Source organism: Grampus griseus, assembly GCF_964374135.1.
Source record: "Grampus griseus genome assembly, chromosome: 3".
Taxonomy (NCBI): Eukaryota; Metazoa; Chordata; class Mammalia; order Artiodactyla; family Delphinidae; genus Grampus; species Grampus griseus.
The window spans coordinates 115,556,417-115,579,536 of NC_139019.1; the positions used below are offsets into that span (position 1 = coordinate 115,556,417).

Sequence of the window (23,120 nt, forward strand, 5' to 3'; positions counted from 1 at the left end):
GCGGGAGAGGCCACAGCGGTGAGAGGCCCACGTACGGCAAAAAAAAAAAAAAAGAAAACAAGGAACAGAGAGTAGATGTGTGTGAGACTAAAGAGAAGACAGACTGGCAGGAAGCTCCGTGCATTCTAAGGGCACGGACATCAAACTTTCAACAACTGAGTTTCCTGAGGGCAGGCACTGTGTCAGTCTCTTTCACCAGGCACTGTGTCAGTCTCTTTCACCACTGTATACCCCTTGCCTAGCCCAGGGCTTAGTTTGTAATCATGCAACAAAGGAACAAAAGAAGGCCTTCCTCCTACAAGTAGGTATGTCTTTTGGATGTCTTTTGGAGGCAAGTCCAAAGAGTTTGCTGGAAGCCAGGAACTAGCCCCACACTCCAGAACAAAGACCACAAGACCACTTTGTCCACTAAGTATCTGCAGCCTATGGACTCCAGGGCCCAGCCATGCTGGTCAGTCTCTGCCAAAAGCACCGTACACGAGACCATGGGACTAGAAGACCGTTAATAAGATTTACCTCAGAAGTATGTGGACTAAATGCCTCCAGAGGCCAAGCAGGGATGGATGTAAATGAGTGCTGTGTGCCAGGTGTAAAAACAACCAGGAGTGGTGGGACTGTGAAAACTGGAGTCCTCCTGCCTTGACTAAGAAACACAGCTGCTACTCAGCTGCTCTACCACTGCCACGAAGGCATTCAACTTGATGAGAAACAAAAATCCAGATTTTTATGCGACATTTTCTTACTTTTAGAACACTAAGAGGGCCAAACTAAACATCTCTAAGCTTTACATTACAACTCTTGCTTTAGTGTATCTATTAGCCAGTTAACTCCTGGCACGTACAGTTGTAATCAAGTAACCAAATCCTCAACATCAAGAGAAGCAGAAAGAGGCAAGGGTAATGGTGATGATGAGAATATGGCAGAAAGCCCAATCCAGGCAAGGCTACTGTTCATTCTGATGAGTAGGGGCTGAGAAAGTCTCTTTTTCTAGATCTTTAATGAGATAAATAAAGTAGGTTCAAGAAGGAGGATTACAACAAGATATGAACCACTGAGACATGCTTCAAGCCCTAGGAAAGCCAAACGCTTTCTGCAACAATCCCATCACTACTCAAAATGTTTTTTAAGCTTCCACTTGGTATCATCTTTGAACCATATTTTAAGCTACACACACACACACACACACACACACACACACTCACACACTCACACTCACAATCTGCCATTATTTTACAGATCACCTGTTTTTAGTAGAGGTGATATAAATTTGGTGTTCCCCTGTCTGGTCAGCTCACCCTGTTCACCAAATCTGGCTCTGAATGACTTTGGCAAGCACTGAGGGAGGTTCAGTCACACAAACATACTACAAGCTGGACAATCACTTCAAAGGTGGAAGTGCAGAAAAGGTTTTCAGGAAAAGCAGCATCATGGAGATGAGGTTGTAATGGTAACATAGCTACCATTTATTAAGCCCTTACCCATATTCCCAGAACTGGTCTGAAGTGGCTTCCATGCCTCACAACTCATCCAAGTTTCATCTATGAAGCACATACTTTTATTCCCATTTTATACATACAGGGCCTGTGCAAAACCACACTGCTGAGAAAAGAAGAGCAGAGATTGAAGTCCAGGACTGCCTGGCTCCAAAGTGCATGCATGAATTCTGACTCACTTCTATGTTTCTGTTCTTAGTCATGTGTTCTAACGGTTGTGCCCTGGGATGCTGAGGGAAGGAAGCAGGGTCAATAAGATCACCCCAGCACATTTATCAGCACATCCTCCTTCCCTTTAAGGACTGTGTTTAAAGAAATACCATCCCAGAGAAAGGGACGACCCTCTCTCTGCTCCAGCAGTGTCCTGAACAGGAGACAAAGACCAAGAGGTGAGGGAGGCCAGCCAGCCCTTGGTCAGCTCTGAAGTAAATCTCATGCTCTGGTGACCTCTCAGTTGGCTTCTCCGAGCTCCCTTCCATGCTGAATCCTCTCTTCTCTCTGCCATCATTACTCTAAATACCAATTTCCTCTTAAGTGGCAAGAAATCCCAGCTAAGGTTTTAGCTGACAAAAGCTTACCATGTCACACTTCCTTATAATTGTAACTGAGTAAGAGATTCTTAAAGACCAAAGCCTTCAAAATCCAAGAGAATGAATGAATCTCTCAAGGTAGGTGGATAGATGCTGTGACAGAGACAGACTGAGAAGGCAACATTTTGGGATAGGAGCCTGGCTGACAGAGTCCTAAATTAAACAACGGAAGCAGCCAACCCTTACTAAAAAATAACAGCTGACATTTACTGACCATCCATTAGCCATATTGTGCCAGTGCCAATGCTAGGTGCTTTATATATACAATCACATTTAATCTACACTAAAATTTAAGAGGGAGGTACCAACCCTGTTTTACACATGAGGAAACAAAGCTCAGAAATGGTCAAAGTAAAAAAAAAAAAAAAAAAAGAAATGGTCAAATTGCCAAAGTAGGAGGCAAAAGGGAGTTTACCAAGGCTCTGTGCTCCTTCCACTGGGTTCCACTACCTCCCTCATCATCCACCACCTCTTGAAGGCCAGTATACCACACAACCACATCCCTTTAGCATTCGCACTGATCCTAAGATGTGGCATCCCAGGGAGATGCCATAGCAGGAGCCAGGAAGGCAGGCTGGCTCCAGATCATACCCTGATACACACAGCTAGCCTTTGCTGGGTGGCCATTAACCTGTACAAATGCCTTTGAGGAGGACAATTCCAGGTCACTAGGAGCATTTGCCTGGACTCCAGTCTCTGAACAAAGGATCATGACCACTCCCACCTCCCCCACCACCCATTTTCACTGTTGTGAAGGTGGCTGGCTGCATAATTTGGATTTTAAATGCCATCGGGGCAGCAATTTTTATGGTATGAGAGAAAAGATGCTTCAACTCCTACTTGTACTTAGCACATGATGAAAGATTATGACAAATGGATACAGCTTAGGAACAGACATAAGGATAAAAGCAGCTTTTGCTGATGAAAGTCAGTATTAACATTTTTCTGAGATTAGACTCAAAAGAGCTAATATAAATGGGCCAGAATAATTATGGCTCTGAAAGCTCATCTATTTGGTTGGACTATTATCCAAAAGAGACTTACTAACACACAGTCCTTAAGTAAATTCATCAGCACGCTTTTGTTAATTGTGCATCTGCTAAAGCTCATAATGGGGAGCACCCAGATCCTCATGAGCTGCAGGCTGGAGGGGACACAGCCCTGAGCCCTCGAGACACTTGGGTGCTTTTCTGGGCCAGGCTATGCCAGAAACAGCCCCAACTTCATGCCATGGCCAGACCCACCCTCAGGGGCCAATGGGATCCCAGTCTCATTCTCCTTGAAGAGGAGGCCAAAAAACGGCAGCAACAAGATCTTAGTCAAAGAACATTAAAAGCTCAAAAGGATTCGTGACTCCTAACTGTACATTCTCTCCTGCTCTACAAAGTGGGGAGAAAGGCGGAGAGAAAACAAATGACTTCAGAGAGAAGGTGGAAGCTTGCCATGAGCCAGAGGTGAACCTCAGCTGAGCTGGATTAAATTCATCACAATTGTCATTTGCACTTCAAGGCCCTCCGGCTCCAAAGCCTCCAGCACTTTACCCAACATTTAAGTGGGACCCCTGGGGTTGGAGAAGGTGGCCAGGGGAGGGTGAAACTGTGAGAGAGCTGACAGGGCATCTCAAGGGAGAGGAAAGAGAGGGCATTGGGAGTAGATCAAGGGCAGGCTGTTGGTGGGGCAGGCCAGGGAAATGGGGCCAGGACACCCTGCAGCCAGGCCAAGCTCAGGGCCTTCTCAGGCATTCTGCCCCTGCCTTTGGCAAGGACAGAAACCCTCAGCAATGAGGTCTGGGTTAATGAAAAGGAGGGTGTAAAGAACGTGGAGAAAAGGACAGAGGGAAAGAGGATACAGAGCTACGGACAGACTGAGAATGCACATGGATGAGCGGAGTAGACAAAGAAGCAGTCTTACTTGGTGCTCACCACACAGGCGCCCAGCCCCTTGGGGAGAATCCTGACCTTCCCAGCTCTGCCACAAACTAGCTTTATAATGTTGGCCAAGTTACTTAATATCTCTGAGACTTAATCTCCTCCTTGTCAAATGAGGATAATAATTGTAGTTGTCTACTTCATAGGGTTGTTGAGGGGATTAAATAAGAATACATATAAAGCACATAATACAATGCTTGGTACATAGCAAGCTTATCATATTATCATCATTGTTATTATATCATTATCATCATCATCATCTTTTCGCCAAAGAGAAACTGTGTCGTAAGCTTTAAACAGAGGCCAGAGGACTAAGGGATGGGGGAAGAAGTACACATACTCCGTGACCCAGCACTGGTCACATTCCTATAAGAAACTCCCACAGCAGCCCTGGTGGCACAGAGGCTTTCTTGGACACAAAAAAGATCCCTCTATTGCAGTAAGGCACTTACCGAGTTCTTATGACTGAGGCAGAAGGTGAAGCAGGAGGTCATCAGCATGCCCAGCAGCATGCCCAGAGGAGCCATCCTAAATAGGAGCAGGCCCTGGTGAGGCATAGTTAGGGGCCTGAGGAATGTAAACACAGAAAATAGAAGGTCAACAGGAAGCTGGTGCTTGACACCTCTCCCCCTGCCCCAGCATAGTGATTCCCATGATGTCACCTTTTTTGACAGATGTCAAACATTTCAGATGATGTCAGACATTTCCTGAATAGAGGTATCACAGGTCTTCTACCCCAAAGGTAGATCAACCTGGAGTAAGCCTCCATTCCCCCATATGGGGAGATATGCCTTGGTTAAAACTGTACAGTAAACCAGGACCTTTGCATGAGTTATAATAGCCCTGGTCCCTTCCTTCTTCATTATCCGGGTTGTTATCAGGTTGCACAGGGTGGTATTGGCTATGGTGAAGAGAGAAGGAAACTAACCAAATGATTTGTGTGTGAACAGACATGGGCCCAAATTCATATGAGCCTTTATAACCATTCACTTCTAAACCATATCCACTGTTATACCTGAAGACAGATACCATCAGCACCCTCTAAAACAGCAAAGTTCAATATTCCCAAGCCATAAAGCCTTTTACATCACTTTTCAGACTGTCAAACACACCAAAGTGCAGGCCCTAGTAGCTGTTAAAATTTAAATAACACAAGGATAAAAGGATATTCCATGTTCACAGATTGGAGGCTTAATAATGTTAAGACAACAATACTACCTAGAGCAATATGCAGATTCAATACAATCCCTAACAAAATCTCAGTGGTGGGGAATTGGGGAATTCCCTGGCAGTCCAGTGGTTAGGACTTGGCACTTTCATTAAAGTGGCCCAGGTTCAATCCCTGGTCAGGGAATTAAGATCCCACAAGCCAGAGCATGGCCAAAAAAAAGGTGATTTTTTACAGAAATGGAGAAACCCATCCTAAAATACATATGGAATTTCAAGGGACCCAGAACATAAAAACACTGAAAAAGAAGAACAAAGTTGGAGGACTCACACTTCCTGATTTCAAAACTTACTACAAAGCTACAGTAATCAAAACACTGTGGTATTGGCATAAGGACAGACATACAGACCAATGGAATAGAATTGAGAGTCCAGAAAAAATTACATATATGATCAGTTGATTTTCAGCAATGGTACCAAGACAATTCAATGGGGAAAGGACAGTCTCTCCAACAAACTGTTCTGGATCAACTGGATTTCCACATGCAAAAGAATGAAGTGGACCCTTCCCTTACGTAATATATTAAAATTAACTCGGGGCTTCCCTGGTGGCACAGTGGTTGAGAGTCCGCCTGCTGACCGGGGTTTGTGCCCCGGTCCAGGAGGATCCCACACGCCGCAGAGCGGCTGGGCCCGTGAGCCATGGCTGCTGAGCCTGTGCGTCCGGAGCCTGTGCTCCGCAATGGAAGAGGCCACAACAGTGAGAAGCCCACATACTACAAAAAAAAAAAAAATTAACTCAAAATGGATCAAAGATGTAAATTAAAGAGTTAAAATTCTTAGAAGAAACATAGGGAAAATCTTCAAACCTTAGATTTGGCAATATTTTCTTAAATATTACACCCAAAGCACGGACGATAAAAGAAAAAATAAATAAATGGAGCTCCTTCAAAATTAAAAAACTTTTGTGCCTCAAAGGACATTATTAAGAGAGTGAAAAGACAACTCAAAAAATTAGAAGAATATTTCTAGATCATCTATATTAAGGGTTTAGTTTCCAGAATATATAAACAACACCTACAACTCAACAAAAAAAAACAAGCAAGCTAAATTAAAACAGGCCAAAGACTTGAATAGACATTTCTCCAAAGAAGATATACATATGCCAACAGGGACATTAAAGGATTCTCAACATCATTAATCACTAAGGAAATGCAAACCAAAGCCACAATGAGATACTGTACCATTTTACATCCACTACTATGGCTATAATTTAAAAAAAAAAAACAAAAAAAACAGAAAGTAACAAATGTTAACAAGGATGTAGAGAAACTAAAACCCTAGTACATTGCTGGTGGGACTGTAAAATGGTGCGGCTGCTGTGGGACAGTTTGGCAGTTCCTCAAAAAGTTAAACATAGAACGACTATATATATATAATCCAGCAATTCCATCCCTAGGTATATATTCCACCCAAAAGTTCTGAAAACATTGACTCAAACAGATACTTCCAGGTGAATGTTCACAGCATCATTATTGACAAGAGTCAAAAAAGTGGAACAACTTAAGGATTCATTAACAGATGATTTTTTTTTCAAATGTGGTACATACAATGGAATATTATTCACCCATAAAAAGAATGAAATTCTGATACATGCTTCAACATGAATGAACCTTAAAAACATTATGCCAAGTGAAATAAGCTAGATACCAAAGGATAGATACTGTATGATTCTACTTAAGTGAAGTATCTAGAACAGGCAAACTGGAGTAGTAAAAACATTTTGGTCAGTAAACTAGAGTGGAAGTCAAAAGAACTTAATCCAAACTGGCAAATGACCTCAGAAAGAAAGGCAGAAAGAAAAAAAATAACAAATTAAAAAAGCAAAAAAGAAAAACACCTTAGAAAAATTCAGAACCTGTCAGTATCAGCCCAGACCCTTATAAAAGGTTTTCGTGTTGGTCACTCAGCCCCAATACACCTCATTAGGCAGTTTACTCAAAAGAGTCTTAAATGAATTAATTATAAGGGAAACACCTCTGGAGAGCATGGGGTTTTACCTTTTCTCTTTCCTGTTCCTGCCACACTCCTCCATGTTCCACCTCAATAAATTGGTCCTGTGACAAGATTGCAGTGGAACCCAAAGCCCTGCCTGAACCCACTATAAGAAGTTATTACCCAGTGACCAGCCCACAGCTTCTCGGGGGCAGACGGAAACTTTCCCTAAGGACATCTGGAGCCATGAAGGAAAACAGCCCTGCTGGACCGGCACTGTGCTAAAAAAGCACAGCCAAATGGAAAAGCAAAGGCTTGGGAGCTAAAAATAGATGCTATACTCACCCAGCAGCAAAAGCCTTTGCTTTCTGCCAGTTTCTCCCCTCTTTTTTTGTAGACAAAATGGAACGGCTGAGTGCCACATGAGCTTTCCCCAGCAACCTGGCTCCTTGGGGCACCAATCACACTGAAAGACACGGACTCAGTCCATAGCACAGCACTAGGTTCTGGACAGGTGCCTGGCCATGTCTGGGTGTGCAAAGGAGTGGGAGTGCAAGGCTCGGTGAGGATGAACATGGGACAGAAGCTGCCACATCAAGAATGAGAAGTCGGGCTTCCCTGGTGGCGCAGTGGTTGAGAGTCCGCCTGCCAATGCAGGGGACACGGGTTCGTGCCCCGGTCTGGGAAGATCCTACATGCCGCGGAGCGGCTGGGCCCGTGAGCCATGGCCGCTGGGCCTTCGTGTCCGGAGCCTGTGCTCCACAACGGGAGAGGCCACAACAGTGAGAGGCCCGCGTACAGCAGAAAAAAAAAAAAAAGAATGAGAAGTCAAGAAAGGCCCAGGGAGATGGGTCCCAAGAGGACACAGCCCTAGAGCTTCCCATAATGTCCCATACCTTTTTTATTCTTGCATCCTTGGCTGTGGGGAAAAGGAGAACAAAAAATGGAATTAGGGGACTCACAGCATTATCAGGACAACATACATTAAGAGAGAAAAGGATTATCCAAAAGCCACAGACTTCCCTTCCCCTACATGAGACCGTTCATGTGTATATGCATATACACACACAGAGAGAGCTAGACGCTTCCTTCTTACAGCCAGGGATAAACACCGGGAACTGATGCTGGGGTGTGGGGGGGAAATGAGAAGGAACAGATAAATGAGAATGAAATCAAGGGCAAAGACAACAAATGAGCAGGAGGAGGAGGCCTAGAAGGGACTGAGGAAGAAGGGGTTGGGGGCAGCTGATGCACTAACAGCATACCCACCTCCTGGAGTGGGATGGCAGGCCAGGTGAGAGAAATGGCAGCTCCCACAGGGCTCCTTGCCACCTCCATCACCTGCACACACACTAACGCCCTCAGAAGCATTTTCTGACAATACTAAGGATGACAGGTCGATTCGCAAATGGATCCTTCATCTCCCCCACCCCCAATAATTCCATGTGGACTGCACATCTGACCTATTCATTGGCTCCATGTATTTTCCCATGAATCAGAGATAGAGAGAGAACATGGTGGTGGGAGCAGTGCCTGGGGAGAGGCCTAGGAGCAGTGAGGCTGGGAGAAAGGTGTGAGACAGTTTCCCAGGCATTGCAAGGGTACCCAGAGAACAAGTGCAAACTCTGCAGCACGCAGGCATGGGTAATGCTGTCCTCTGTCCTCATAAGGCCTGGCCTGTAACTATGTCACCTGGGCTTTGTCCTTATTCAAGAAGTGGCGATGGAGAGCAAGCAGGCACGTTTTCCCTTGGGCTTTACACTGAAGCTGGGGGGAAGGGAGAAAGAGGGAAAGGAGAAGTGGCCCACAGTTTGGTTCTGCCAGGATGGTCCACCATCACAAGCAGGGACATAGGCAGCAGCAGCAGCCTATGTCAGACCCTGACATAAGTAAAGCCAAAGTCATGGAATCCCACTGAGGCATAGTTTGGCACTTGGCCTGAGGTTAGTGCCCTCCCCAAATTACTTGCCACCCACTAACCCTGAGTTCACCTGATCACCTGCTCCTGTACACCCTGGATAACAAACCTTCCCATCATCCTGGGCTCTCAAAAGAAGACAGAACTACATCTTTTCATTTATGGCCTTCTTCTGACTTACAATACCATCACTCAGTCCAGGAAAGGGGAATGCATTTCAGTGTTCCACCAGTAACTCTTTCCTTAAGTATCCTTGGGCTTTGAGACAACATAGATAATAAGGTACTTGAGATGCCCATTTTTCTATCAAAACTGGCCACGTGTAGTCTGTACTTCTACTTAAATAGAGGTTGGATGCTCTCAGCAATCTGTATTGCCAGCCTGGAGCAGATGCTTGGGGTACAGGTGGGAGAAGGCCCTTGGACTCACTAGCCCTTGCCTCCCTGGTGCCTTATATTCTCCTCTCAATTCAGACAGGACTCTAGGAGGGGACTGGGTCATATGTAAATAAGATATCTTCCTGTAACTTTTATCTTCTTTTAAGGCAGGAACGCAAAAGAATGGCATGAGGATGGCAGGAAGCCAACAGAGGAAGGAGGAGTGGAACTGCTGGACCTCCTAAAGCTTCTGACATGCTGGTAGGTCCCATGGACAGTGGCTGCTCTCCAGTCTCAGGGCCAGAGCACAGGGGGAACAGGTAAACATCACAAGTGTTCTGGGCAGGGAGACCCACCTCAGCAGCCTGACTGGGAACGCTTGGAACTCCTATCTTATAAAATGCTCATGTTCTTAACCTACAGTGTATATCCATGTATTTGTTTCCCCAAATCTTTTGGAAAAAGGCAAAGGGAAAGAATTTCTACTTCCATCTTATAAGAAGGAAATTAAAGAAAAGAGATTTAAAACATTGGGTTGAAAGTACAGTACATGAATTTAGATTCAGACACATCTAAGGCCAAGTCTTCGCTCTGCCAATTTCTAGCTATGTGATCTTGGACACACACTTCGCTAGGCCTCAGTTTCTTCATCTATAAAATGGGCATAATAAGAGCTCCTACTTCAAAGAGTATTAGGGAGGATTAAATAAAACAATGAGTGGAAAGTACACGGTACAGCACCTGGCACCTAGTTATCACACCATCATTAGACCGGGGATGAGGACTTCCCCCTGGACCCACAGGCAGTCAGAGCCAGGTCAGGTACCCTAGAAACACTCTCCAGAGCTCCCTGACTCCTGCAGGATCTGCATACCCTCTAGCTGACCCCACATCTCAAATTTTAGGACCAAAGTCTTTTGCTGGTTATCTGCTTTCAGGAGGTGAAGGAAACAGATGTTAGAGGAGGACCCCCACAGCTAAAAATGGAGAGACTCCAGCCAGTTTTCTGCTGAGCACCGAGGCAGACCCAGCCCATTCAGTGCTTTTCCCAGCATATTGGTGTCCAGAGAGCCAGGTCACCATCGTGTAGAACTTCCACTTGCAGAAAGAGCTATAAGACAGTCTTCTGCTTTACAAACTGACAGTTAGAGGATGAACTCTTCCCACAAACACATTCATTACTATTTATGTGCTACACAAACTCATACACACACACACACACACACACACACACACGCACACACACAGAGTCACTCACCTCTACACAAATAGAAGCTCACTGCCTAATTTGGGCAGACAAATATGAATCTGAAAAAACAATGCAAAGAGAACACTGATAGGATAGTCCTGACAAGGAAAAACAATGTGCAAAGGCTTAGGAAGAGAAATGGATTTTTAAAGAATAATTTGAAGGACAAGAGAAGTAAGTTTGAAGAGGTCAGGCAAACAGGCTTTTTCCCCCATAAGACATAAACAAAGTCAGGAGGTAGACAGCAATTAAATAAAAAGAGGCTTTGAACTGCAAAAGAAATGTGGCTTCTAACCCCAGTCTAGCCCTAACTGGCTGGGAGGCTGGACCTGGAACATCCTTAAGCCACTGACCATTTGTGTAATGGCAACAGTGTGTGCCCCAAATACTGAAGTCATGCCTAAGGCCATGCAAATGGGGACTGCTCTCAACAAACCCAAGGCACCCTAAAAGGAAAGTGATGAGGTGAGGCTACTGGAGGGTAAAAAGTTCACAGTGGATCCAAGCCTCTGCCTGACCAGGCCTAAATCCGCTTGTACAGCCTGCAAGGGAGAGCCCAAGTGAGGCCTTTCCAGTGGCAACACAGAGACAGGTGCTGGCCCTGCCAGAGAGCACATGGAGCCAAGAAGGTCTCCAGAGGCCCAGCTGGGACTGGAGCTCTGGAAGGAAGGCAACACAGGATGGGATGAAATAGGAAGTGGGCATTCCTGACCCCTCCTTAATACTCTACTCCAAAATGTGGGGGACATGGCCAATCCCATCCCTACCCCAGAAGAGAAGAGAACAGATCTTCAAGAAGGTAGCTAAGTCACTACTAAATATAAAATAGATAACCAACAAGGACCTACTGTATAGCACAGGGAAATACACTCAATATCTTGTAATAACCTATAATGGAAAGGAATCTGAAGAAGAATAGATAGATATGTATAACTGAATCACTCTGCTGTACATTTGAAACTAATACAACATTGTAAATCAACTGTATTTCAATTAAAAAAAATTTTTTTAAAGGTAGCTAAGCATGTTAACAAAAAGCTGCAGTCTTGGAGACAAAAGACAGTGCTCCCTCTAAAAGAAATGAGGTGACAAGTAGAGTGACTGAATAAACGGGAGCCCAGCCTGGCCCTCTCCAGACCTATCCTATTCAGCTCCAGCCTTCAAAGAATCTGAATGCTAGAAGGCAGCTTAAGACTTAGTCTTCATTTGGACTGCTAACAATCCAAAAGACACGGCAGGCACTTGATACCTACACACAGAAAAAACAGTTCAATGCCTTCAGGTATGGGCTTGTCACTGCATCCAGGAAGGCTCTGGCAACTTCATGCCTGTTGAAGACAAAGAGGTAGAGAGGACTAGGGCAGAAGAAGAATTTTGGTGCCATCACCCAGAGGTGACAACCAAAGCAATAACAGATTTCCTGTATTACAGAGAAAACTTAAAGAGAAAGGAACAATGGGCCAAGAAGAGTTTTCAAACCATGACTGTACGTTAGGAAAAGAAAGAGGATGGGACTTCCCTGGTGATTCAGTGGTTGAGAATCCGTCTTGCAATGCAGCAGATGCCGGTTCAATCCCTGGTGGGGGAACTAAGATGCCATATGCTGCAGGGCAACTGAGCCTGCATGCCACAACTACAGAGCCCAGGTGCTCTGAAGCCCACATGCCACAACTAGAGAACCTGCGCACTGCAACTAATGAGCCTGCGTGCCACAACTAAGACCCAACGCAGCCAATAAATAAATAAATAATTTTTTAAAAAAAGAAAGAAAGAAAGAGGAGCAATCCAGGGACCAAGATGAAGAACATTAAGAATAGTGCAGAATTACACAGGTCAAGAGAGGAGGGAATCCTGAGAAAATCAAGTTGTGGGTTCAACAAAATCAAGAGGTGAGTCAGAACGAGGATGAGAAAAGCCACTGGATTTGGCAACAAGGAAGCTGGAGGGCCCTTCAAAAGAGGGCACACTTGTGAAGAAATAGAGGCACAAGGGTAGAACACCTGGAAAAGATGAGTAGGTCCACTGAAGTTTGGAGATTTGGGGCCACTTCTCTAAATCCAATTTTTTCAACCTTTCCCCTAGAGTCATAATGATAACTGAGAAAATACTGACCCTGGTGGTCATATAGAGAGATTCTCCGATGCCATATGGTAGGTTCCCTTGATGGAGTAGAGCTACCCCTCAACACACACATCCTCAGGATAGTGATGGACACAGTCACATCAGTAGAGAAAGGAGGCAAGGAGACAAAGTCTCCAAGAACAAACTCCCATCAGACACACAACTCCACCTTCTCTGAGCTCTCAGCCATGCCTCAGACCGCTCTGAAGCTTTAGTCCTTACACTCTGTAGAGCTGTAATAATCATAATTATAGCACTTGGACCGAGGGATAAAGATAAATATCCCCATGACACCCGATTCCCTAGTATTAAAATGCAGTATTTGGGCAGCCCAGAAGAAAATAAATTCTGTATAATAATAATTATAGTCAATATTTATAGAGCACTTTCTATGTTCCAAGCAAAGTTCTAAGCTCATTTACTCTTCACCACAACCCTGTGATGGGGTTCTAATATGCTGCTTATTTTGCCCATGAGGGGACTAAAATTCAGAGAGGTTAAGTAATTTGCCCAAGTTCACACAGTCAGAGAGTAGTAGAGTCAGGAATCAAAGCCATTCTGGCCCCAGAACCCATGCTCTTTCTACAGACCATGCTGCCTTTCGAGTGGTCTATGAAATCAGCCATTCATTTTATTTGTTTTGCAACAACGTGAATAAAAAGGCACACATTTTGTGTCAGGAGAGAAATTTTTTAATGAGCCTACTGGAGCCCTCTTGCGGAGAGAGCCACTTCTACCACATCTATATTTCTGCACATCATACACACACACGCATGTACACACGCATGCACACACATTTTGATTACTGAATGTCCTTCGCACAGCCCAGCCCACAGTAGAGACACAGATATTCAAGAAGAAGAAGGCCCTTGCCTCAGATTGCAACCAGTTCACTGGCACCCTCTGTGACTTGACCTCTTAACCTCCCGTAACTCAGGCTCCCCAGCTGTACAAGAAGCAAAAGCATCCTTGCTCTCCCTCACGGAGTCCAGCACAAAGCACTCCCCTCATACATACCCAACTGTCTGGAAAGAACTTAGCAAGAGAGGAGGAGAGAACTATATTGGGTAAAAGTTGGCCAAGATGATATCCAAGCTCATTTACAACTAGTCTATGATCCTATTCCCCACGCATGAAATATATAGGACAGGATTATTTCTACATGGCACATGAAGAAAATAGAGCCCAAAAGGGTGAATGGGGCTTGCCTAAGCACACCAGCAAGCAACCAGGCAAAGTAGAGAAATATACCAGCCGTGGTCAGTGTATTTTCCACTAGGCTCCAGACTGCACGTTTCTAGCAGGGAGTGGGCAAGGAAATCTACTCCTTATACTTGCTCCCCAACACTGCATGAGGTCCTTAGAGTGATCAGCCTGTGTCTCATGACAGCAGCCAAGGTTACCAAAAACTCTACTCAACTCCATCTCCACTCCAGACCTGGATTTCCACCCAGGTCTCCCCAATTAGTTGTGGGACTTAGGGCTAGCCACCTAACCTCTCTCCAAGTTTCAATTCCTTCATCTAAAAAGGGACTTAATAGTAACTATTTTGTAGGATGGGTGTTAGCATTAAATGAGATGACATGAAGCATAAAGCACAATGCTTGACACAAACCAAGGGCTCAAGAAGCTTGTAGCTCTCACTAACAACTACTGTTAGAGAAAATTCTGAGCAAAGGACAGGATAAACAAAAGCAGTAAGGCTTCACCCCCATATAGAAATGTCTTCTGTTCTGATAATCAAGTCTCTCCTTGGAACCCAGCTTCCCTGAGCTGCAAATCTGCCCACATACCTGGACTACACTCTAGGTGGCTACAGAGGCATTTCCATTGAAACCTTTAAGCGATATTGGCTGGCTCTGCATCAGTGCCCACCGGAGAGTTGACTAAGAACAGCCACTTCAGAGCCCAGCTTCCTGGTGATTCAGGCCTGTCTTCATATTCCTCCTGCTGCTCTCATATCTCTAAGAGAGAATAGGGAAGGCAAGAGCAGCAGAGGCAAATTCAGCAGACTTAGACTGCTTGGACCACCCTAGAAAGGGTCAGTTGCTATCTAGGGAGTAAGAGCTCCAGGGCCACCTCCTTCCCTCTCCTTTTAAACTAATAACTATATCTCCTAACAGTAAGCATGATGGGCTTTCTTTATAGCCTGCTCCCCAAGAATACCAGGACCTTCATACACTCATCTACAAACCACAGTCTGGGGCTGGAGAGGGATCAGAGTTCATCTTTTTTTTCCCCTGCTGTGTCCAAACTTCCAGCAAAGGTCAGGGCCTCATAGTGGGACTATAGTAGGATAGGGAAGAAGGTAGGACTTCTAGTCCATAGCTCCAAGTGGACTATCTGCAAATCAGTAAGCACACCAATCCTTATTCTGTGCCAGCCACTCTGGTACTCTGGATTACAAGAATTCAGCATTCACACTCTAGAAACAGGTACCTCAGGTCCCCTGAGCACACTGGGAACCATACTGTATAACACAACATACAAAAGATACCATCACTGTCCGCAGGTGTTTTATGTCCTGTTGACCATCAGTGAGTAGCATGGTTTTCCATATCTGAGTCTCAGACAGTACAATTAAGAAGAAAGTGCTGTTAAGGAATATGCCGTGAGAAAATAGATACTGTTCTGGACAACTTGAGACACAAATTATAACTTAGAAATGATGAGATGGGCAACAATTAGGGTGATCCTGAAACTAACTGAGGAACCCCAAGAAAATAGCATTTACCTACAGAAAACCTTAGCGGCAGCACAAGTACGGATCACCAATCACTGAACTCGCGACTACCATGTTGGCATTGACTATGTCTTCGAGGTAAGTCAGCAACTGAAACAACATATTTTATTTTTAACACACCTGAGAGTCCAAGACTATTCATAATTCCAGATCCTTAAAAACTTGAAAGGAGGATAAATTTTAAAGTGTACACATTTACATACGTGGGCAGAAACACAAAAATCAGATGCTTCTCAACACAGCTCAGGGAGCCATAACTCACGGTTTTCAGAATCCCACCTAACACCCAGAGAAAATCTGGGCGCCTTCTCTGAGAGATTGTGGGAGGCTGAGTAGGTAGCCAAGAAACAAAGAAACCTAAACTCAGCACTTGGCAAGACAATTAAGGAGGAGAGGATTTTAAATGCATTGTTTCTGACTCTAAATATGTCTACATTTATTACCAATTTGGGATCAGAAACCACATTTAGTTCTGCCGGTGACCACGCACTAAAAATATTAAGCAGAGTATTGCCTAGGAAACAGCGGTCCTCCCTGCTGCAGCAGCCCCATTTCAGAGCTGACTCTGCAATGGTCCCAGGGCTCCCCATCCTGGGCTTTGCTAAGAGCCCAGTCACAAGCAGAACTGCCAGTGTCCTGACAAAGCCTCGCCTGCTTTTTAGAAGCAGCAGTAGGAGCTTCCTTGGTAGCGCAGTGGTTAAGAATCCGCCTGCCAATGCAGGGGACGTGGGGTCGAGCCCTGGTCCGGGAAGATCCCACATGCCACGGAGCAACTAAGCCCATGTGCCACAACTACTGAGCCTGTGCTCTAGAGCCCGCAAGCCACAACTACTGAGCCTGCATGCCACAACTACTGAAGCCCATGCACCTAGAGCCTGTGCTCTGCACGCAACAAGAAGCCACTGCAATGAGAAGCCCATGCACCACAACGAAGAGTAGACCCCGCTCATCCCAACTAGAGAAAGCCCACGCACAGCAACGAAGACCCAATGCAGCCAAAAATAAATAAATTAAATTTTTTTAAAAAAGCAAGCAGCAATAGGAGCCAGGGCTAGAGACTACACAACCTCCTCATCCTCTCCAAGGCTGTGTTACATGGTCAGTGAAATTCCATTTCATGGGCCTATAACAACTACAACCCATCTGACTGGGAGCTCCGCAAGGGCAGGGACAATGTCCACCTAAACCACTGCTGTATCCTCATTGCCTAGCACTGTAGCAGACGCTCAAAAAATATCTGTTAGTTGAATAAAATTAATAATCTAAAAGGGGGTCACGTGGAATACACAATGTAAAATAATGTCAGTGAAAATATGAACTATAGTGAAACATGAAAACAGATACATAAAATACTGTTGAATGAAGAACGTAATGGCACATGTATATGAAATATTAGTACTTTGAAAAAAAAGTGTGCGTAGCCATCTCTGTGATCAGACATGAAGTTATTAGAATTATGGAAAGCTATGCTCAATGAAGTCTTTCTTCCTAAAATGTTAGATATATGAGAAAATACTTAATCATTATTTTCAACACAGAACCTGTTCCCTTATCTACTTTTTTTTAATAAGTTTATTTATTTTATTTATTTATTTTTGGCTGTGTTGGGTCTTTGTTGCTGCACATGGGCTTTCTCTAGTTGCAGTGAGCAGAGGCTACTCTTCGTTGCTGTGTGCAGGCTTCTCATTGCGGTGGCTTCTCTTGCTGCTGAGCATGGGCTCTAGGCATGTAGGTTTCAGTATTTGTGGCACATGGGATCAGTAGTTGTGCCTCACAGGCTCTAGAGCGCAGGCTCACTAGTTGTGGCATACGGGCCCAGTTGCTCCATGGCATGTGGGACCTTCCTGGACCAGGGCTCAGACCCATGTCTTCAGCAATGGCAGGTGGATTCCCAACCACTGCACCACCAGGAAAGCCCTCCCTTATCTGCTAATTCGTTCTGGTGCCTGGGATCACAGAGACCTTGCTCAGCAAGACCATCTATCTATCACGGAAAGAGAGAGCACAAGGAAATAGCTGCAGTCTTAAAATCCAACTTATCAAGTTGACCTTTTTACCAGAAGACTTCTAGTCTGCATCACCAGTATGCCTGGCTGCCAAGACAGTTAGCCAAGATGGAGGTGAAGAGACCAAAAAAAAAAAAAAAAAAGATGCCAGAGCTCCAAATAGGTACCCCCACACCACACAGCCCATGGCCTACTACCCAGCAACGTGCCTATTAAGAAAGGTAGCAGATACCAATCCTTCTAAAATTTCCAGAAAAAGAAGGGAACACTTCTTAATTCATTCTGTGAGACCAGAATTACCCTGACACCAAAGCAAGACAAGGACACTACAAGAAATCTACAGACCAGTACCCTTATGAATATACATGCAAAAATCCTCAACAAAATACTAGCAAGGCAAATTCAGCGGCATATCAAAAGGATTATACAACATGATCAAATGGGATTTATCCTAGGAATACAAGGGCGGTTCATCATATGAAAATTAATCCATTTAATACATTACATTGGTAGAGTGAAGGAAAAAAAAACACACGATCATCTCAATTGACATAGAAAAGGCAGTTGACAAAATCCAACATCGTTTCGTGATAAAAACATTCAATAAACCAGGGATAGAAAAGAACTTCCTTAACATAATTAAGGTCATATATGAAGAACCAACAGCTAACATCATACTCAATGATGAAAGACTAAAAGTTTTTCCTCTAAGATCAGGAATAACACAAGGATGCCTGCTTTTGTCACTTAGATTCAACATAATACTGGATGTTCTAGCCAAAGCAATTAGGCAAGAAAAAGAAATAAAAGGCATCCGTATTAGAAAGGAAGAAGCAAAACTATCTGTTTGAAGGTGACTTGATCTTATACAAAGAAAACCCTGAAGAATCTACAAACAAAAACTATTAGAGCTAATAAATTCAGCAGGTACAAAAGCTGCAGGTACAAAATCAAAACTCAAATCAGTTGCATTTCTATACACTAACAACTAGCAATCCAGAAAGAAAATTAAGAAAATAATTCCATTTAAAATAGTATCAGGGCTTCCCTCATGGTACAGTGGTTAAGAATCCACCTGCCAATGCAGGGGACACAGATTCGATCCCTGGCCTGGGAAGAGCCCACATGCCATGGAGCAGCTAAGCCCATGTGGCACAACTACTGAGCCTGCACTCTAGAGCCCGTGAGCCACAACTACTGAGCCCACGCACCACAACTACTGAAGCCCACATACCGTAGAGCCTGCATGCCACAACTACTGAGCCCACACACCGCAACTACTGAAATCCATGTGCTCTAGGGCCTGTGTGCCACAACTACTGAGCCCGCATGCTACAACTACTGAAGCCTGTGTGCCTAGAACCTGTGCTCTGCAACAAGAAGCCACTACAGTGAGAAGACCGCACACCGCGACAAAGAGTAGCCCCAGCTCACTGAAACTAGAGAAAGCCCGCACACAGCAACAAAGACCCAACGTGGCCAAAAATAAATTTTAAAAAATAAATAAATAAATAAATAAAATAGCATCAAAAAGAATAAAATACTTAGGAATAAATTTAATCGAAGAAGAAAGCCTTTAACCAAAAGACTTATACACTAGAAGCTACAACACATTACTAAAAGAAATTAAAGAAGACCTAAATAAATAGAAAGATGTTCTGGGTTCCTGAACTAGAAGACTTAATTTCATTAAGATGACAATACTACCCAAAGCAATATACAGATTCAACATATTCTCTGTCAAAATCACAAAAGCATTTTTTGCAGAAATGAAAAAACTAATCCTAAAATTCATATGGAATTTTAAGGTACCCTACCCAAAATAATCCTGAAGAACAACAAAGTTGGAGGATTCACACATCCTGATTTCAAAACCTTACCACAAAGCTACAATAATCAAAACTACACAAAACTCACATAAAGATAAATATATACTCTTATATCGACATAAGGATAAACATACCCTCTTATATCATTACATCAATTGATTTTTAACAAGGGTGCCATTGACTAAAAATGGAGCAAAGATCTAAATTTAACAGCTAAAACTATAACATTCTTGGAAGAAAACGTACGGGCCAAACTTCATAACCTTGGATAGGGCAACAGTTTCTTAAATATGACACAAAACCACAAGTGATAAAAGAAAAAAATAGATAAACTGCACTTCATCAAAATTTAAAAACTTTTTTAAACAACAAGGTGCTACTGTATAGCACAGGAAACTATATTCAATATCCTGTGATGAACCATAATGGAAAAGAATATAAAAACAAATGTGTGTGTATATATATATATAAAACTGAATCACTTTGCTACATAGCAGAAATTAACACATTATAAATCAACTATACTTCAATAAAAAAAAAAATTTAAAAAAATTTTTTAAAACTTTTGTGCCTCTCATTAGCAAGAGAATGAAAAGACAACCCACAGAATGGGAGAAAATGTTTGCAAATCACATATCTAATAAGGGTTTACCATCCAGAATACATAACAACAACTACAACTCAACAACAAGACAAGCAACCCAATTTAAAAATGGGCAAAGAACTTGAATAGGTATTTCTCCAAAGAAGATATGCAAATGGCCAATAAGCACATAAAATGATGCTCAGTATCACTGATAATTGTGGAAATGCAAATCAAAGCCACAGTTCGATACCATTTGACACCTATGAGGACGACTATAATTTTTTTTTAATGAAAATAACGAGTGTTGGCAAAGATGTGGAAAATTAGTACATTGCCACTGGAAATGTAAGTGGTACAGCCACTGTGGAAAAGTCTGACAATTCTTCAAAAGCTAAACATAAAATTGTCATATGACCCAACACTTCCACCCCTAGGTATATATCCAAATATCTGAAAACAGTGACTCAAACAGATACCAGCATGTGAATGTTCACAGCAGACAAAAGAGGAAATAACCTAAGTATCAATAGATGAATAAATATTTTTAAATAGATTTTTTAAGTGGTATACACAATGAAATATTATTCAGTCATAAAAATGAATGAAGTTCTGATGCATGCTGCAGCATAGATGAACCTTGAAAACATTACGAAATAATGTGAATTTTCTGGCTAAGTAAAATAAGCCAGACACAAAAGGACAAATATTATATAATTCCACTTACATTAAATATCTAAAATAGGCAAATTCATAGAGACAAACGTAGATTAGAGGTCATCTGCAGGGAGGGGGTAGGTAATGGGAAGTTATTCCTTAATAGGTTCATGGTTTCTGTTTGAGCTGACGAAAAAGTTTTAGAAGTAGATAGTGGTAATGGTTGCAAAGCATTGTGAATGTAATTAATACCACTGAACCGTACATTTAAAATGGTTAAAATGGCAAATTTTATGCTATCTATATTTTAGCATACTAAAAAAATATAAGATTGCCCACGAGTTGGTAATTGCTGAAACCGGATAATGGGCACATGGGTACATTAATTATATTGTTCTCTTTTTAAAAATTTAAGGAAAAAAATGATGTTTTCTGTAGTTTCTCTGGTAGATAGTCTGTCAAGGTAAAGAAGTGCCTTTCTATTTCTAAACAGCTAAGAGGTTTTATCATGAATGGATGTTAAATTTTATCACGTTTTCCCTACTCTAAGATGATCATATAGTTTTCCCTTTAACCTACTAAAGTAGCAAATTTTATATGCAGATTTTCTAATGTGAAACCACCCTTGCATTCCCGGGTTAAGTCCAACTTGGTCAGATGATCATTTTTATATCCTGCTCGGTTTGATTTGCAGTATTTTGTTGGTCCTTCATGTACTCCCATAACTCTCTGTGCAACTATCATAAAACCCACCAAATTGTACTATAAATGTGAACTCCCTGAGGGGAAAGACTCCTTCCTCATCCACTACTCCATCCCTAACTAGTGCAGGGTCTAGGACACAGTAGGCCCTCAATAAAAGTATGGCAGATAAATAAGTAAATGAATGGGTAGGTGGAGAGATTACCAGGTGAGCAGATGAACACCTTAATCCATAATACTGACACCCTGGCAGGTGTGCAGAGAAGATTTTTCAGGCAGGAAGACCTTCTGAAGGCTCACCAACCACTCCATAGAGGCATCTTCTCTGTTTTAGAGCAGCTCAGTTTGTCTGCAGCTCTGTAAGCTGAACCCTAGCCCTAGACTCTCATCTCCCCACTTTCCCTCATCACCTAATCAATAATGTCCACAGTTCAGTGCCTGCTTTCACACAAGATGCAGCCCTCATACCAAAGCATACCCCAAAGCTCAGATCCTATGTTGGGATTAAAGGGGAATGTGGCATTAGTTTCAAATTTAAAGTGTTCCTGCCAACCTTAGAGTTTATTCCCAACAATCAAAAAGGCCTCATCCCAACCCTGATTGGCACAGCAAGAGCCCACCCCATTAAAAATTCACTGCATCAGCAGTACAGAGAAGGAGAGCAGTCAGCAAGGGAAAGGGCTGAATTATTTCAGCAGCTGTAAATTATGTGTTCTCTCTTCCTCTCCTCCGAGTCCATGTTCAACTGTGCCCCATGCCTCCACAATGAACTTGGGTTTGTCAAGTATCTACGTCAACTGCAGTAACCAAACTTGAGTTCAAGAAGCAATATTAAAAAGCACTAACTAGCTGATATTTAAATAACTATGTTTAATGTCAACAAAATTACACTTTAACACTAAACATCCCCTACTCTATTAGTTGCTTAATTAAATTCCTTAAGATCCTTGGACACTGGCACAGAGCACACTGCCCTGGGGAGCATTCCCAGGCCCTGACCTTGGCAGGCTGTGGAAGGGAAAGGGCCCAAATCCCTGAGGAAGTGCCAGGAGGGCCCAGTTTTCTTCTGGAGTCTCCTAAGGAGGTGGTTTCTCTTCACAGCTCTGCTGGTCTCCATAGGACAACAAGAACATGACAAACACATCCTGAGCCTGGAAAATTGCCAAACCAGGCTACAATTTTTTAAATTTTTTTTTTTTTTTTTAAGCACACATAAACCCAAGAGAGATACTTTTCCCATCTGGCATCTGTTCTTCTTAAGAGTAGTATATCATGAGACACTGAAGCATGTGTACAAGGGGGATACAACAGGATTCATGACAGCAGGTAGGGTCAGAGGGCTCTGCAAAATGCCACCAACCAAATCCCAGCCTGCCAGGAGTCATCAGCCTGCAACTGACAGGGGTACAGTACAGCTCAGCCAACAGCAGTATCCTGGACTGGAGCCTGCAAAGGGACTCTAGGTTCCAGTGAGTGACCTTGTGATGGGGATGCCAGTGGGACCCCAGGAAGTCTCTCCTGCCACAGTAGGCTCCATGAAGATGACTTACCAGCTAGCTTCTCATAGCACCAGATTTGCTGAAAGAGGATAACATGCCAGCTACCTGCCCAGGTAAACATTTGCTAGAAACAATCAGTCTCACAATCAGCCTCCAAGTAGAGCACATTCAGCCGAGGATCAATAAGCATTTGGAACCCACACTTTGGGCAGCAGATGCTCTGAACCCAACCCCACTGGGTCATGAGTAAGACAGTATCACTT

The 23,120-nt window shown here is 43.3% G+C and overlaps 1 protein-coding gene across 6 annotated transcripts in view; it reads right to left on the reverse strand.

The window, feature by feature from the left end:
• Positions 1-23,120, reverse strand: part of SIL1 (SIL1 nucleotide exchange factor) — a 295,785-nt gene that overhangs the window by 177,035 nt on the left and 95,630 nt on the right. For 4 of the 6 annotated variants that reach the window (XM_082652456.1, XM_082652454.1, XM_082652453.1 and 1 more), the window contains one exon: positions 4,464-4,578. In XM_082652456.1, the coding sequence (XP_082508582.1) occupies positions 4,464-4,568 (105 nt within the window). In that variant the 5' untranslated portion in view covers positions 4,569-4,578. Of the gene's footprint in view, positions 1-4,463; positions 4,579-7,238; positions 7,400-8,069; positions 8,089-23,120 lie in introns of those variants that run through there. The other 2 variants (XM_082652457.1, XM_082652452.1) reach the window with 2 other exon arrangements.